Source organism: Cannabis sativa, chromosome 5, assembly GCF_029168945.1.
Source record: "Cannabis sativa cultivar Pink pepper isolate KNU-18-1 chromosome 5, ASM2916894v1, whole genome shotgun sequence".
Classification (NCBI taxonomy): Eukaryota; Viridiplantae; Streptophyta; class Magnoliopsida; order Rosales; family Cannabaceae; genus Cannabis; species Cannabis sativa.
The window spans coordinates 9378856-9394343 of NC_083605.1; the positions used below are offsets into that span (position 1 = coordinate 9378856).

Here is a 15488-nt window from a genome sequence, read left to right on the forward strand (position 1 = left end):
TAATATTATTAAAAATTAAATTTTGTTCTAATTTGGTTTTTCTTTTTAGTTTTAGTATTAATTTTGTTATTTCAAATTTTTATCTTTTCAGTACTAATTTAGTTTTTTTTTTTTTTTAATTTTACTAATGTTTTATTAATGAGTTTGACCTGCAAGGTAAAGCCAGATGCTATACCTTGAGGATTTTGCCCAACAACACAATGAAGCATTCTATTCTGCTTGGATGAGATTTAAAGAGTATGGAGAGAGATGTTATCCCACTTTCTCAAGTGGATGTTTTACGTGGCTCTTTTATAACGGACTTAATGATGAAACAAGAAGCTGGGTTGATTATGGAGCAGAGACAACTAGAGCACCTCTATTAATGAGAGGCTATGATGTAATAAATCTGTTGAATTATATGGCAGATTTTGATTACGACTGGCATTGGGATCCATCACTTCAGGGTTGGAGTCACCAATACCCACCTTATTGCCCAAATTCATCCCAACAAATTGAAAAAGAGGAGCAACTACTATCACTTCTACAATCACTTCCAGGAGAGATTAATCGCTTAACTGACATGGTGAGATCCTTATGTGATAATTCAATGACTCATGATTCAGAATGTAATAACTCCAATGATGAAAGTTATGAGAGTTATCGCTACAATGAAGAAGGGTCATTAGTTGAATACAAGGAAGATAATGAGCCTACAATTGAAGATCAAGATCCTTGTGAAGAGGAACTCATTGAATATGAAATCACAAGTGAGGGTATGAATAGCCACGTGGAGAGTGACCAACAAGAAGAAGGTTTGTTAGATGAAAGTGTAGAAACTGTGACATTGGAGGATGAACAAGAACATGGCATCATTGATTCGACTTCATCAATGATATTGACTGATAAACCACCAATGAATCCATATATTTCATCAATATCATATTATATCCTCTACGAGCTACGAAAGGCTTCTCCCCAAGCACATCATCCAAAGTCTTATGTTGTTGGTGTTGATTTTAGTTCAAACTCATCACTTGCGCTTGAAGGCAAGTACAACAATAATTTTCAAGTTGTCTTGCATGATGCTTATTACGGGCGTCAACCGCTTGTTGATGTGGCACTCAGGTAAGTATCTCTCAACCACAATTTTATTTTAACACATTGGGGACAATGTGCATCTTTAGTTTGGGGGGAGAGATTTAATTTTTTTTCAGTTTCTTTCAGTTTTTTTTTTCGTTTTTAGTTAGTCTTTGTTATCTTTAGTGTCATGTGTTGATAGCTAAGTTGGAAGATTGATTGAACCACTGTTATTTACTTGTGCAATGGATTGGAATCTTAACCGTGTGCTTTAGTCATAACTCTTTGAATTAAATTGGATGTGTGTTAGAAGGTTGTTCATTTAGATGTAAAACATTTATTTTTGACGCGTATCACTTTTGTTCTATTTGGATTGTGGAATGATTGGCTTGACATGGAATAGAATTTGTTTGACATACTCTCTTGAAGCGAAGCTGTTGTTGATTTCTGTTTGGAAAGTGATTTAGGCAAGTTTTCTTTGGATCGATTGAGCCTTTCAAGCCTACCTAAAAAGTTTTATCCTTAGTTTACCCAAAGTTGAGCCTTAGCCTATTTTAAAAAAAAAAAAAAGTTTCACCACTTAACTAAGCTTAATTCGCTATACTTTCATCCTCAACGTACCTTATTATGCCATAAGTTGTTAAGCAAGTTTGGGGGGGAATGAATTGTTGTAAGTGGGGAGTAATTTTGAAAGTAAGAAATTGGAAAAAAATAATAGTTGTTATGTGTTGTGCCTCTATTGTAAAAAAAAGAAAGAAGAAAAGAAATTACCAAAAGAAAAAAATAATAAATGTGATAATTTCTTCTTGAGAATCAAATATGAACAATGAGGTGGGCACATTGGAAAGAAAAAAAAGAAAAGTGTAATCTCTTACTAGTTTCTTTGGGATGAAATAATGGATAAGTGTGGGTGCTTGTTTGGTATAATTGTGCTTATGGTATAATGTAGCCTAAATGACTTCTCATCTACCCGTTTTACCTAAGCCATGCTATTATAACCGAAAAAGACCTTTTGATTCCGAGCAAGAATTGTCAACATTAGTGGAGAAAGGTATGTCGTTCAAGCTTATTGAACATGGGTTTGCGGAATGTCGGAGAGTGTAGAATGGTTGTGATATGGGTGTCAAAAGAGGTGTTTTGTGTCTATATGAATTGCTTACTTCTGAATTGTGCATCCAAGTTAATTCTTAGAGTTATTGAGTTGAAATTCTGGTTTTTGATTTGCTTGAAGTTGTGCAGGTGGTAGTGGTAGTTCAATCATTGGAAGGTTTAGTTATCTATTACATTGTTTAATTTCAGTTTAAGTTTTATCTTACTCGAGGGCGAGTAAGAATCTAGTTTGGGGGAATTTGTTAGGCTAAAATTAGTCTAAGTTTCGGGTCATATTTTCGGTTAGTTTTTACTCTTTGTTTCTAGTTTTAGGGCTATTTTACGCTTGATTCTTTTGTTTCAGGTCCTTGGGTGTTTAAAGAAAGTATGTACAAGAATTGAGGACGCGTGGTGAAAGAATCGAGAAGAAAAACCAAATATTGTGTTGCTGCCTGTTCCAGTCGCGACGAGAAACATGCCAGTCGCGACGGGAACTGGCAGAAAGTTTTTCAAGAATTCGCTGCTTAACCCCGTCGCGATGGGGGCATTGCCAGTCGCGACGGGGACCCCAGTGACGGGATTTTCGGGCAGTTTCGTAATTTCACGAGTTTTTAAGATGAGACTTGGTATAAATAGTGAGAGCTCGTGAAAATTAGGGATTATTCAGAATTGGAACCCTAGAAACAAAGGAGGAGGCTAGAAGAGCGGCTTGTGGCGACCCGGATCAATTGCTTCAGCTAGTTCTTTCTCTTCTCTTCAATTTTTCTATGCTATTTTCTGTTTCAATGTTAATTATGGATTTGATTATGGATGTTTTGAACTAAACTCCTATTTAGGGAGAATGATGAATGTTGTTTAAGTTTTTCCTAGTTAATGAATAATTGACATTCCTCCATCTTGATTGTGAACACTATTCATATTTGTGTTTAATTTCCATGTGCAAGATTGATCACCTTTTACATGTTTTATGATCTCAATTCGAAATCTGAAAAGTGAGAATTGAGAATGCTAAAATTGGATAGTCTAGGTTTTGATGTGAAACGAAAGTATTTACATAGCCTTTGTGACATTTAGATTATTGCTTAATGCTGATTTCATGTTAGTTTAATTAAGAGATTAATTAGAGAGCATGAGATTTAGAACTTAGAAGATCTGAAAAGAGCTAGGTTAATTTATAATCTGTCATTCACTTCAAGAGAAGGATAGCAATTAGACATTAACATTGGTAACTTAACAACAGGATTCGTCTCCCTATTCTCTCATCTTGATTAATATCCACTTGTTTCTTTAAGTTTCTTGAATTTCTTTCTTCCTTTTTCAATCATAAATACTTTTGATTTGCCAAATAGAATTATAAGTATAGTTTCGTAGTAATTAATCCAAGTCCCTGTGGTTCGACCTCACTTGCGTGAGTATACTACTTGATTGCGTGCACTTGCGTAGTAATTAATAATTTTCGCAACACCAGAGTGACATACTCGTGTATAAGAGCCATTATTTCGTGGGTGTAAGGGCCCAATGGTGGCTTGAAGCGGGGACGTTACAGTCCATCATAAAATGTCTTTTCAGCACAAACCTACACACTTGGAGAAAACACATCAAATCTATACAAAAATATATACTATCTAATAATTGACCAAGAATGAGTGTACAAATATGCACTCATCACATCCCCAAACTTATACCATTGCTTGTCCTCAAGCAATGAAAAAAAACAAAAACTAAAAAGAAACAAAAACTAACAAGTCAATTATTGGATGATAAATCAAGAAACTTAGACCAAAGATAATTTATCTCAAAATACAAACTCTCTTTCCATTATTTAATATGCACTTCAAGCAAAGGACTAGAATTTCAACTCATTTAAACTTAACTTCCAATATTGTATTTTTAATAAAAATGTGTATATGTCAATTCTACTAACTCTATATACATGTAATTCATGTGCATAAAGACTTCCCTTACCACAAAATATTCAAGATAACCATAAGATGGTTTAACCAATTTATCTCCACTAATGTAAACTAAAGTCATGTAGATCAAAATGACTTTATAGGCATATAACATTAGGCTTAGGTAAATGGTAGATAAGAATGTCAATTAAGCTAGTTTCACACCAAAAATTTACAAATCTAATCAAAAATACAAAACCTTCACATAAATTTCCTTTTCTCCCGATAATAATTTTTTTTCAATTTATACCCCTTTGTTCACATAATTAAAGTTATAATCCTATCAAATTCATCTCTTGCTATATTTTTTTTTATATACTTGGATCATAACTCTCTATGCATGTACATCCTTTCCAAACATAATTCTCAGAAAAAAATTTCATCCCATTTACATCATATTTTTCATTTAGTACACAACAACCTATGTTTATGGTGCAAAATAGGGTAAGGATAATTTATTTAAGTTCATGGCTCATAATCAAGGATAAATATGCATTTTGTTTTTAATAGAGAATGAAAATTGGAAAAATTAAGCTCAAAATGGGACAATAAAGGATAATGTATTAAGGTTAATTTTTGGCTCAAACGATTCAAAGAAAATTGTCTTAATCATCTCTACACAACAAAGATTTAGGATTTCGCCTCAATAAATTAATCACACAAGTTCTAGTTATCTCAATATCAACCAAGTCAAATCAAGTCTACATAGGCACATAAAATCACAATATATAGAACAAGTAGAACAACACATAACTCATATCACAATATCAAAAGCAAGCATAATAGGTTAAGCACACAATCCAAAAGTTTTTCACACATAATAAATAATATCAAAGAGTTCAGCATAAGTTTATCATCGAATTCCCATAGGTCATAAGTTAACGTTAATATAGGCATCCAACAATAATAAATAAAGCCTTAAATCTACCCATAAAAACCAAAATAATTTTAAAAAACAAAGCGAAAAAATTAAAAACATGAAAATTGCCTTTCCATTCCCAAACTTAAACTAAAAAGTGTCCCCACTATGCAATAAAATTAAAGGAGAGAAAACAAACCATGGCAGCTAGGACTACGGGTCCATAACTGTAACATCGCCATCAATAGCAGGTGGAACGTCATCATGACCCCTAGGTGGTCGATATGATCGTCGGAGCTCATTAGTGCATGCCTTCAGTTTACGCTTGTGAACCTTTAGAATCTCACCTTTCTCACTTTTAATACTTACAAGGCCACAAGGAAGTACCTCTTTGACTTTAAAATGATTTTTCCATCTTGAGATAACATTACTTGTCAAAGATTTAAATTTTGAATGAATCACCCACTTGTTGACCTATTGAAAACTCCACCTTTGGTTTCCTTTTATCTCGAGACTTTTTTGTCTTCTCTTTATGATTAGTCTTTCGATTATCTTCATTGGAATTACAAGACTCAATCATATTGCATGTATTCTCAATATGAGCTTGATTAGAAGACTTATAAATATCGAACTTGATTTCTTCATCATTAGCACTCAAGGCTAAGTGGCCTCATCGAACATCTATGTAATGACCGCTTTAGTAATTTGGATTAGTAAAGGCAATTAGCACTAATTTTTATTATTTTATTATTATTTGTGAATTTATTTAATTGTGGACCCCAATATTTAGAAATAAATATTAGAGTTATAATTTCTCAATTCCGGAGATTTTATTAAACTCTAAGGGTATTATTTAGCTTATATGTGAAATATGTTATTTTTGTAATTTTTGCTCGGCGACAACGGAAAATACGATGGATGGCTAGATTGATCACATGGGTAAGTTTAGAACCTTATTTCTTAGTGGGAAATATTTTAGAGAAAATAAATTATCGGGGTTGAGCGGGGTTATGGAAATTGACCATTTTACCCCTAGCTTTTGAAAAACATTAGTATTGGACTAAAGGGCATTTTAGTCATTTCCTTGGTGAGAGTTAGGTGGCTGCCTTAGTATGTGACACCTAGCTATTTTTGAGCAGCAAGGATGAATCAAAATCCTTTCCCCAATTTAGGAAAATCAAAAAAGAAAAGAAAAAGGAAATTAGAAGGAAATTGTATTTCTCTTGAGCACTCTCTCTTTCTCTCTTTCGGCTGAGACAAAACCAAAGCAAGGATCAGTTTTTCCTTCCAATTCTCTAAATTTAAGCTAGGGATTCAAGGAGGAGCAATCAAAGGTAACCCTAGAACTATAGTGTTATGTTTTGAAGCTTTAAAAGTTTAGTTTGAACTTGTAATTTTGAGATTTAGTGGCTGTTAGGTTTAGGCTTGCTTAGGGTTCGAATCATAGGGTTCAATTGAGCTGGTTTTAGCTTCTTGTGGCTAGTTTTGATGGTTGGATTAAGTTTTATGCAACTTTGAGCTTTGAACTTTAATGGCATAAATTGATTTGGTGTGTTTTTCTGTGAAATACTGGCTGGGTTTTATTGTTTATGCATTGAATAGGAGCTCTAGAAGGTTTCATGGCAATTGGTGAAGAATTGAGCAAGGAATGAATGGCTTTGGGAAACCTGGTGCAAACTGGCTAGCCGGTTTGCAGGGCCACAAAAACCGGCTAACCAATTTTGGCAGGGTTCCCCGGGCCTTTCATTTTCTCAATTTTTGCCTTTTCGATGCCTCGGTTGGGCGTTTCCCCATTTCCAGAGTTAGAATAACCCATTAAGAGCATAGCAGAACCTAGGGTTTTGGTTTTGAGTTTCCCGAGATTAGGGTTTTAATCATGTAACTTACCCGGTTTAAAATGTGATTAGGGCATCCATCTAGCACAAGATTTCCGTTCAGGTCGGCCAGCACGTTTGAATTCGGAAAACAGGTAAGAACTGAATATAACGTGTGATATAAATATCTGGGTGTATGTATATGTATGATATATATGCATGCTGTGTGTATCATTGTATATGTTTGGGTGATATCATAGCAACACAACCATTGTGTCGGTTCAGCAGTACAGGCATCGTACTGGTTAAGAGTGTTATTCACCCTCGAAAGTATGATTTGGTACTATCATAGCGACACAACCATTGTGTCGGTTCAGCAGTACATGCATCGTACTGGTTAAGAGTGATATCATGGCCAATTATACTTTTAGATGCTATCATAGCAGCACGAACATAGTGCCGGTCCTACAGCACGATTATAGTGCTGGTAGGAGTGATATCATGGTCAATAGCACAAGTAGTTAGAACGTTCATGCTCATCTGTTAAGCCCTGTAAATAGGTGTATGGGCGCCTATTTACAGGTCGAAAATTATATGATATGTTATATGCATTTCTTACTGAGTCTGTCGACTCACAGTTCTGCTTCCATGTGTAGGTAAAGGAAAGGCGAAGGCTGAACAAAGGTGAACTTGAGCTCGGGTGGGATTGTACATGTCAAAGCAGCGCGACCTGGAGTGTTCGGTCTCGGGACATCTAGGGATTTGTATTTTGGTAGTCGTTGTGCGACCTGTAATAAATGTATATTTTGAAAAGTTAATTTTACAAAGTTTGAAAACGGGATCCCGATATATGTAAATATTTTATTATATTATAAAGTTTAATAATTAATATAAAAGTTTTAATTTGACACGTTTTTCGAGAAAATTCTTTGATTAACAAAGATTGCACTGTAATTGAAAAAGCACCGTAGCGTGCCTTAGCATTAGGGCGTTACAATCTATAAGTGCACCACCAGTTGCTAAGAAAGGGCGCCTAAGGATCAATAGCACTACTAGAAAATTGAGTTTTAGTGACACACATTGAGTAACTCTAAAAGTGTATAGTGACACTTCAACGCGCGTCACTAATGAGGGTGACTGGAAAGATAGTTTTTAGTGACACTTCACACGTGTCACTGAAACCTTTTACATTCATTTTCTGCGCATCACTATAGACATATAGTGTCAGGTTTTGTCAGACTGAAAAAGTAATAGCCACACACATGAAGTCTCACTATATCCTATTTTTATTTATTTTTTATTTTTTATTAATATTTTTAGAGATATAGTGACACACAAAAAGTGCCACTATATTAAATATTTTTCTTTTTTATTAATACTGTTAATTTTTATTTATTTATTTATTTTGTTTCGATACTAAAAAATAACTTAAAATCCAATTAAATATTAATTTAAAAAATATAATATTTAATTATTTTAATTCAAATTTTATATATTATGATAATGATTTATATTAATTATATGTAATTATAATTAAATATAACTATAATAATTTTAATTAACCAAAAAAAATATAAATTACACAATTATCATAATTCCAATAACACTCATATCTATTGTTGACTGAGGTTTTCGGCAACCGATTAAACAATAAATATACGAAAGCTGTAGGAAGTTTAATGCATGGGATTTTTACGTGGTTCGGGCATTAAAGAGCCTTAGTCCACGAGTCTTTGTTATTTATGAGAGTATTTACTACAGAGAATGTTCTTGGTGGATATCACTCCTATTTACTCTCTTTTATTCTTATGAACCCAGAATTTTTGACCCCTGTCTCGGTGTGTTTGGTGGGTATTTATAGTGTTTTTCTAGGGGGATCCCTAGAACTGAATCACTTGTCTTTCCGTGCAGGTTCAATAAGGGCACATATTTCTAGCAGATACAAAATAGGAAATACATAACCTATACCGTAGGTATCTTAGGAGGTTAGGTGGATATAATCATTTATCCCTTCTTGATTGATGTGATCCTTCATAAATTAGTCGTCACTAGCCTTATTAATCACAGCGTAATAGCTGCAAAAGAGGGGTTACGCCGTCAGTCATATTACTTATGGCAGTTCCAATACGTTTTCTCCCATGCGGCATTAAATGCGAGGTGACTGTTCAAATAGAGTCCAGTACCTCCCGGAGGTGCCTTAGCATGGCCCTGGCCTCCGGGAGTGCGTGGATCCTTCTCATATCTTCTCCGGGAGTTATCTTTTCATCGACACTCCTGTTGCCAAAGACTTAGTCGATTTCTTTTAAGAGTTGAGCCTCTCAGCTCCACGTGTCGTCTTTATATTGGTCCACGTATTTTAGGCAAAATAGAGGGCAACATCTATTACTAAACAAATATCAACCCAATTTTTTTACAAACACAATATTTACATTATTACATTATAGAGCTCACTAATTCAACAAACAGTACCTAAACATTAATCCAATTTCTTTTTCACAGACACAATATTTAGAATAGGAAATATAACCCAAAAATAGACCATTAGAACCAAAAAAAAAAACCTAAAACAAATCAGATCCACGGCAAGCTCCAAACGAACCATTAGTTGAGATCCACAGCGTGATTCAAACGAACCCCGAGCTGAGATCCATGGCAAGCTTCAAACACTGTCACCTGAGATCTCTATACAAAAAAAATAAACAGTGTCACCACGAGAGAGAGCGAGAGAGAGAGAGAGACGCACGAAAAAATAAATATTAGAAAAAACCTATTTACCTTAAGCGAGGAGGTTCGTGCGCGAAAGGAGAATGTGAGAGAGAGAGAGAGAGAGAGAGAGAGAGAGAGAGAGAGAGAGAGGGGCGATTGACTGTGGAGGAGAAAGGTGGTCGACGGTGGTCAGAGCCCCACTGGTACTGGGAAGAGAGAAGGTGCGGCTGCGGCTGAGAAGAGACGAGGTGCAGCTAACTGAGAGAAGTGCTGCTGGCTGAGAAGAGAATGCGGCTGGCTTAGAAGAGAGAAGAGAAGTGCGGCTGCTGAGAAGAGAGAAGAGAAGGGTGCGGTTATGTTTAGAAAATTTAGGGTTGTTTATTTATGAAGGTAGAGAGAGAATTAGAAAAATAAGATATGAATAGGTTTTTTATATATAAATATGTTATTTATTTATTTATTTATTTGATAAAAAATATCTAATTATATTTATATTTATAATTAAAGTTTTTATTTTTGAAAGATATTAATTAAAGTTGAAAAAAGTAAAACGATATAGTGACACGCTTAGCATGTCGGGACACATTTACCCACACACGTTTGGCGTGTCACTATAGATTAATATTTTTTTAAAAAAAATATTAATTAAAGTTGAAAAAAGTAAATGATATAGATTGATATTTTTTTAAAAAAAAAAGTTAAAAAATTATGGGTATTATTCTTTAGTGACACCTCATATTTTTAGTGACACACATTATAAGAGACTAATACTAAAAGTTTAGAGTCTAATTGTGCGTGTCATTAAAAATCAATCCTAATTCTTTAGTGACACGCACAAAAATGCGAGTCACTAAATAATGTCACTAAAAGTTCAAATTGTAGTAGTGGCATATCCTTATCTTCTTCCATGTCAACACTAACTTACCCACTTTAATTAGCACATCTTCTATAACTCCCCTTGGATAAGTGAATGATCGATCTACCAATTGTAATGAAATTGTTGTGGGCTTTACTTCATTAATACCCCATTTTTTGAATACCGAAATTGGCATTAAATTTATACTAGCCCCAAGATCACATAAAGACTTCTCAAATGTTAAACCACCAATCTCACAAGGAATCGAAAAGCTACCTAGATCTTTAAACTTTTGAGGCAGCTTCTTCTGAATTATGGCACTACATTCCTCAGTTAAGCTCAGAGTTTCATAATCTGCAAATTTCTTTTTCTTTGTCAACACCTCCTTCATAAACTTAACATAATTTGGCATCCGCTCTAATGCATTAATGAAAGAAATGTTGATGTTGATTTTTCTGAAAATTTCCAAGAACTTAGCGAATTCCTCATCAAGTTTCTTCTTCATAAATCTTTGAGGATAAGGAATTGGCAGTTTATACATTGGAAGATCTTCTTATCGGAATATGTTTTACCAGGATCTAGATTTACTACCATGTATGTTATTTAACATCCTAAATATGAATCTCTAAAATAATGTAAATTTAAACACATATAAAGTTTCAGAAACCTTACAGTGGGTGTAGCGGAATAATAATGGCTCCTTATACTCAGATCTCTAACCCTTGTATCCTGTCTGTAGCAGAGTATCACCAAGATCTGAGCCCGAATGTCCTTCTCTTCAAACTGGATTCTTCATAGCCTTACACACTATGATTGATTACCACTTGATGTGTGTGGACACTCACTCTTTTCACTTTAGGGTTTGAAATTATGAAGAGAGGAAGAGAAGAGAGTGGTTCGAATGCCATAGAATAGATGGCTCAAACTTTTACTGAAGACTTGAATTTTCATCATCTTTTGATATGAGGCATCACTATCTATTTATAGGCAACCACCTAGGTTTAGGTTAGAATTATTTGGCATTAAAATATTGAAAAATTAAATGGCAAATTCCCTTGCATGTGGCCAGCCATAGGATGTGGGCCCCACTTTGGAATTTTGCCATTTTTCAACAATTTTTCCTTATTTTCTCAAAAATGCTATTTTTCTAATTCAACCACTTAAAATGCCAAAACTATTTATTTAATAATTAAAATTAATTATCAAATAAAATTTTCATTTAATATATATATATATTAATTAGACTTAATAAAGTCTCTTAATTAATAAATAATCCCTAGAATCTCTTTTCTTCACAATTAAGCCCTTGCTTAGTGAAAATTCATAAACTAGACATAGTCTAATTTTAGAATTATAATTGATTAATTAAAATCAATTAACTGAGTCTTACAAGCAGTATGGTCTCAACTAGTATGGGGACCATGGGCCTATACAACCGAGCTTCCAATAAGCAAAACTAGAATTTACCAAGTAAATTCCCTAACTTATTAATTCCTTATTGCATCCACCATAGAACTTGGAATTGCACTCTCAGTCATATAGAACGTTGTATATGTTCCACGATATAGATACGCTATAAACATTTAATCATCGTTCTAATCCCAATAATCAAAGATCCTCTATAGATGATTTACACCGAGCGGGGATAAATTTACCGTTTCACCCCTCAATGTATTTTATCCTTAAAATACTTAGCTTCCTATAAATGATATTTCAATGAGCTAATATAATCACTGAACACTACTACAAAAGTGAGTTTTCCCAATGGTTTATAACTGTCTTTTATACTATTTCCCAACGGTTCCTAAAACCGTTGGCTATGTGGGTGTCATAAAAATGCAGAACTTTAAAAGACGGTTTATAACTGTTGGAAAAAGTTATATTAAATGACAGTTTACAACTGTTGGGAAAAATCTTTTTAAATGACTGTTTATAACTGTTGGCAAAAGTACTATGTAAATTAAATTAAATATAAATGAAATTATTTTTTAAATATTAAATATATGTAATAATATTATTTTTCATAAATAAAATATTAATTAAAATAAATAAAATTAATATATATTCAAATTTTTTTAGAATAATATATATTCATATTTAACAATATACATTATATACAATTCAGAAAAAAAATACAAAAATTAATATTAAATATAAATATTACAACAATATTTTTTACAGTGACCAAACAGAATAGAATCCTCAACAACACAATCAAAAAATTGTCTAAATCAGAACTCTAATTGGTATGTAAATCCATAAATTTTGCCCCAATTTCATGAATAAATCACAGAACATATAATCCAACCCCAATTCAAATAATCTCTCTTCAGTGAATTAGGTATGTCAATACCAAAGCCACAAACATCAACAGGCATGCAATCCCTTGATCTATCGTTGCTCCTGAAAATTCACTAAAAAAAATCAAATCTATATTACATACCGTACCCAATTTGATTAAAGAAAACCCTAATATTCAATTAGAGAGAAATCAACAATGCATCATCATATTTTTCAAGACCCATTTTTCTTTAACCCTAATTCATCATTGACATATATAATCAAAATTAATAATTCAAATCTGTTAAAATAAAACTGAGAGAATTCACTGTCGCTGGTGGGAGCTGAAGCCGGAGCTGGAGCAGACGATTAACCTCCACAATCGCCATTGTCTTTGTTTATGTCATTATCATCCTCCTCGTCGTCAACGGCACCAGCCAGCAAGCTCCATGGAGGTGACCGTTAATGTAGACGAAATACGACATCACGCAAGAGAAAACGGAGAGAGAGAGAGAGAGAGAGAGAGAGAGAGAGAGAGAGAGAGAGAGAGAGAGAGAGAGAGTGAACGAGAGCAAGAGAGAATGAGAGTGAACGAGAGCAAGAGAGAACGAGAGTGAACGAGAGCAAGAGAGAACGAGAGTGAACGAGAGCGAGAGAGAGAAGCAGAACGACAGAGAATGAAAGAGAAAGGATTAGGGTTTTCATAGTTAGGTTTTTTTCTTATCATTTTCTATTTATATTTTTCAAATTTTACCCGCAAAATTATTTTATTTTAATAAATAAAAATCTGATATAATTGTTTTTAAAAAAATGTTAAATCTGATATAATATTAAGAATCCTAAATTAAAGACCATAAATGCCACAATTTTTAATTAAAGATCCCAAATTAAGTATCTAATTACATTTTAATTAACAATAATTATCCAATAATATTTTAGTCCTCTTTCACAATAAATTTTTTAATACAACTAATTTCTAATATTATCCTTTTATTGAAAATATATAAATTCTAATTTTCCAATTTTATAAATTCTCAAATTATAAATTTATTAAAAAAATTCTTTTTTATTTTTTAAATTTGAAGTTTTTTTTTATATTTTATTTTATTAAATACAAATTTTTTTTAGAAAAAGAAAAAAGTACGAATTTCATTATTTTTTTTTAATTTAAAACTTTTTTAAAGTATTTTCTTTTATTAAATACAAATTTTTTTATTAAGTAAAAAAAATTCTTTTTCTTTTTAAATCTGAAACTTTTTTTTTTTTTGGTAAACTAAAAAGAATATTTCCCAACAGTTATACCAACAGTTTATAACTGTTGGGAATGCTAAATATAGCCAACGGTTGTACTTAATATTTCCAACAGTTTATCCAACAGTTATAAACTGTTGGCATTTACTATTTTTTTTACAAAAAAAAATTTCCTTTAGTATTGTCCACAGTTCTTCACTGTCGGCATTTGTTTTTCCCAACGGTTTTTTTGCTTCGGTTTTAAACCGTTGGGAAAAATCTCTCCTTACCTTTTCCAACGGTTTTCAAAATTGACTCCCTTACAAACCGTTGGAAAAAACCACTTTTGTAGTAGTGGAAACAAGAGCTCTTCCATTTATCTCTATTAAGCCAAGCTCGAAGGAAATCATCGTTTCACTTCTATGTCCAGATAGAAGCTATATCCATATCTATGTTTAGCGCTCCCACTCAATTGTACTATCATGTTCCCAAAATGTATGTATCACCCTGACCAAAAAGTAGGCTTAACTAACAAATCAAAGAACATGAATAGCACTCCTGAGATTGAACCTAAGCATGTCAGGATTAAGATTTTTTTATCTAAGATCAACCAGTGATATTGACTTAGAAAGATACAACGGTAAGATTATAATATCTTTACCAAGATCAATATCGGTCCCAGTCCAATGTATACTCCATACATCCGAAACTAGCATACTTTGCCAATGTTCTGGAAAGAACATAACACTTATCCAAGGTGTAAGTATACTTTATCGCTGATTATCACATCAGTGTAAATCCAGTGCACTGATGAATCATGGACATTATCCTTTGAAACATATAATTACAATTACATTTCACTGTGTTGACATCATTGTAATTGTAAATAACTATATGTGCTGGACTTAACAGATTTTGTACACATTAAACCATAAACATGAAAACTACATGTAAACATAAATGACTTCTAATGTTTTGTTAATAATAAATTAGATTAGATTGAAATAGATTTTATTTAGGGCATAAAATCCCAACACTTCTTTCTTCATAGACTTTTTAGTAGGCTTGTCTTCACACTACAAGAAATATTAGATATAGGCACTATGCACTTGGGCCAAAATATTGGCGTGCCTAGAAGTTAAAGATTTAGGGCCGACACACATAAAGTCGTGCCACACATTTTTTTGTTTTTCTTTTTTAAATTAAAATGTGAGTTAGGCACGATATGGCCTATTTAGGCACTAAAAAGTGGTGCCAATTTTGTTTTTAATTTTCAAAATTGCACTATTGGAGTTGGGCGGGAATTTTCCCGGGGTTGAAAATTTGGCACGACCAAAGTTGGCCCCATTGCTCTGCCATGTCGTGCCATTTGCTTCAATTGGCACGAAATTGCAGTGTTGTGCCCAATTTGCATGAGTTTTTAAAATAAGAAATGTCCTTCTTCCCCATTCATTCAACTTATTTTTTTTCTTAGCAGCGATTTTTCACCTCCCTTCTCTGCCACTAACCACCAAAAATCATCTGCGAACCCAAAAATCAACTCTCTTTCATCTTTTAATCACCCTCCTACCCTAAAATAGTTATCCATTTTAAAATAAAATTTTTAATCTCAAAATCAGCTCCTCATCACCCCAAATTTCTTA

The 15488-nt window shown here is 33.2% G+C and overlaps 1 protein-coding gene across 1 annotated transcript; it reads right to left on the reverse strand.

Moving 5' to 3' along the window:
* Positions 1-10342: 10342 nt before the first annotated feature.
* Positions 10343-10876, reverse strand: LOC115717514 (uncharacterized). Its single transcript, XM_030646501.2, has one exon. It carries the CDS (start codon positions 10874-10876, stop codon positions 10343-10345), a length of 534 nt encoding a protein of 177 aa, XP_030502361.2.
* Positions 10877-15488: the final 4612 nt, after the last annotated feature.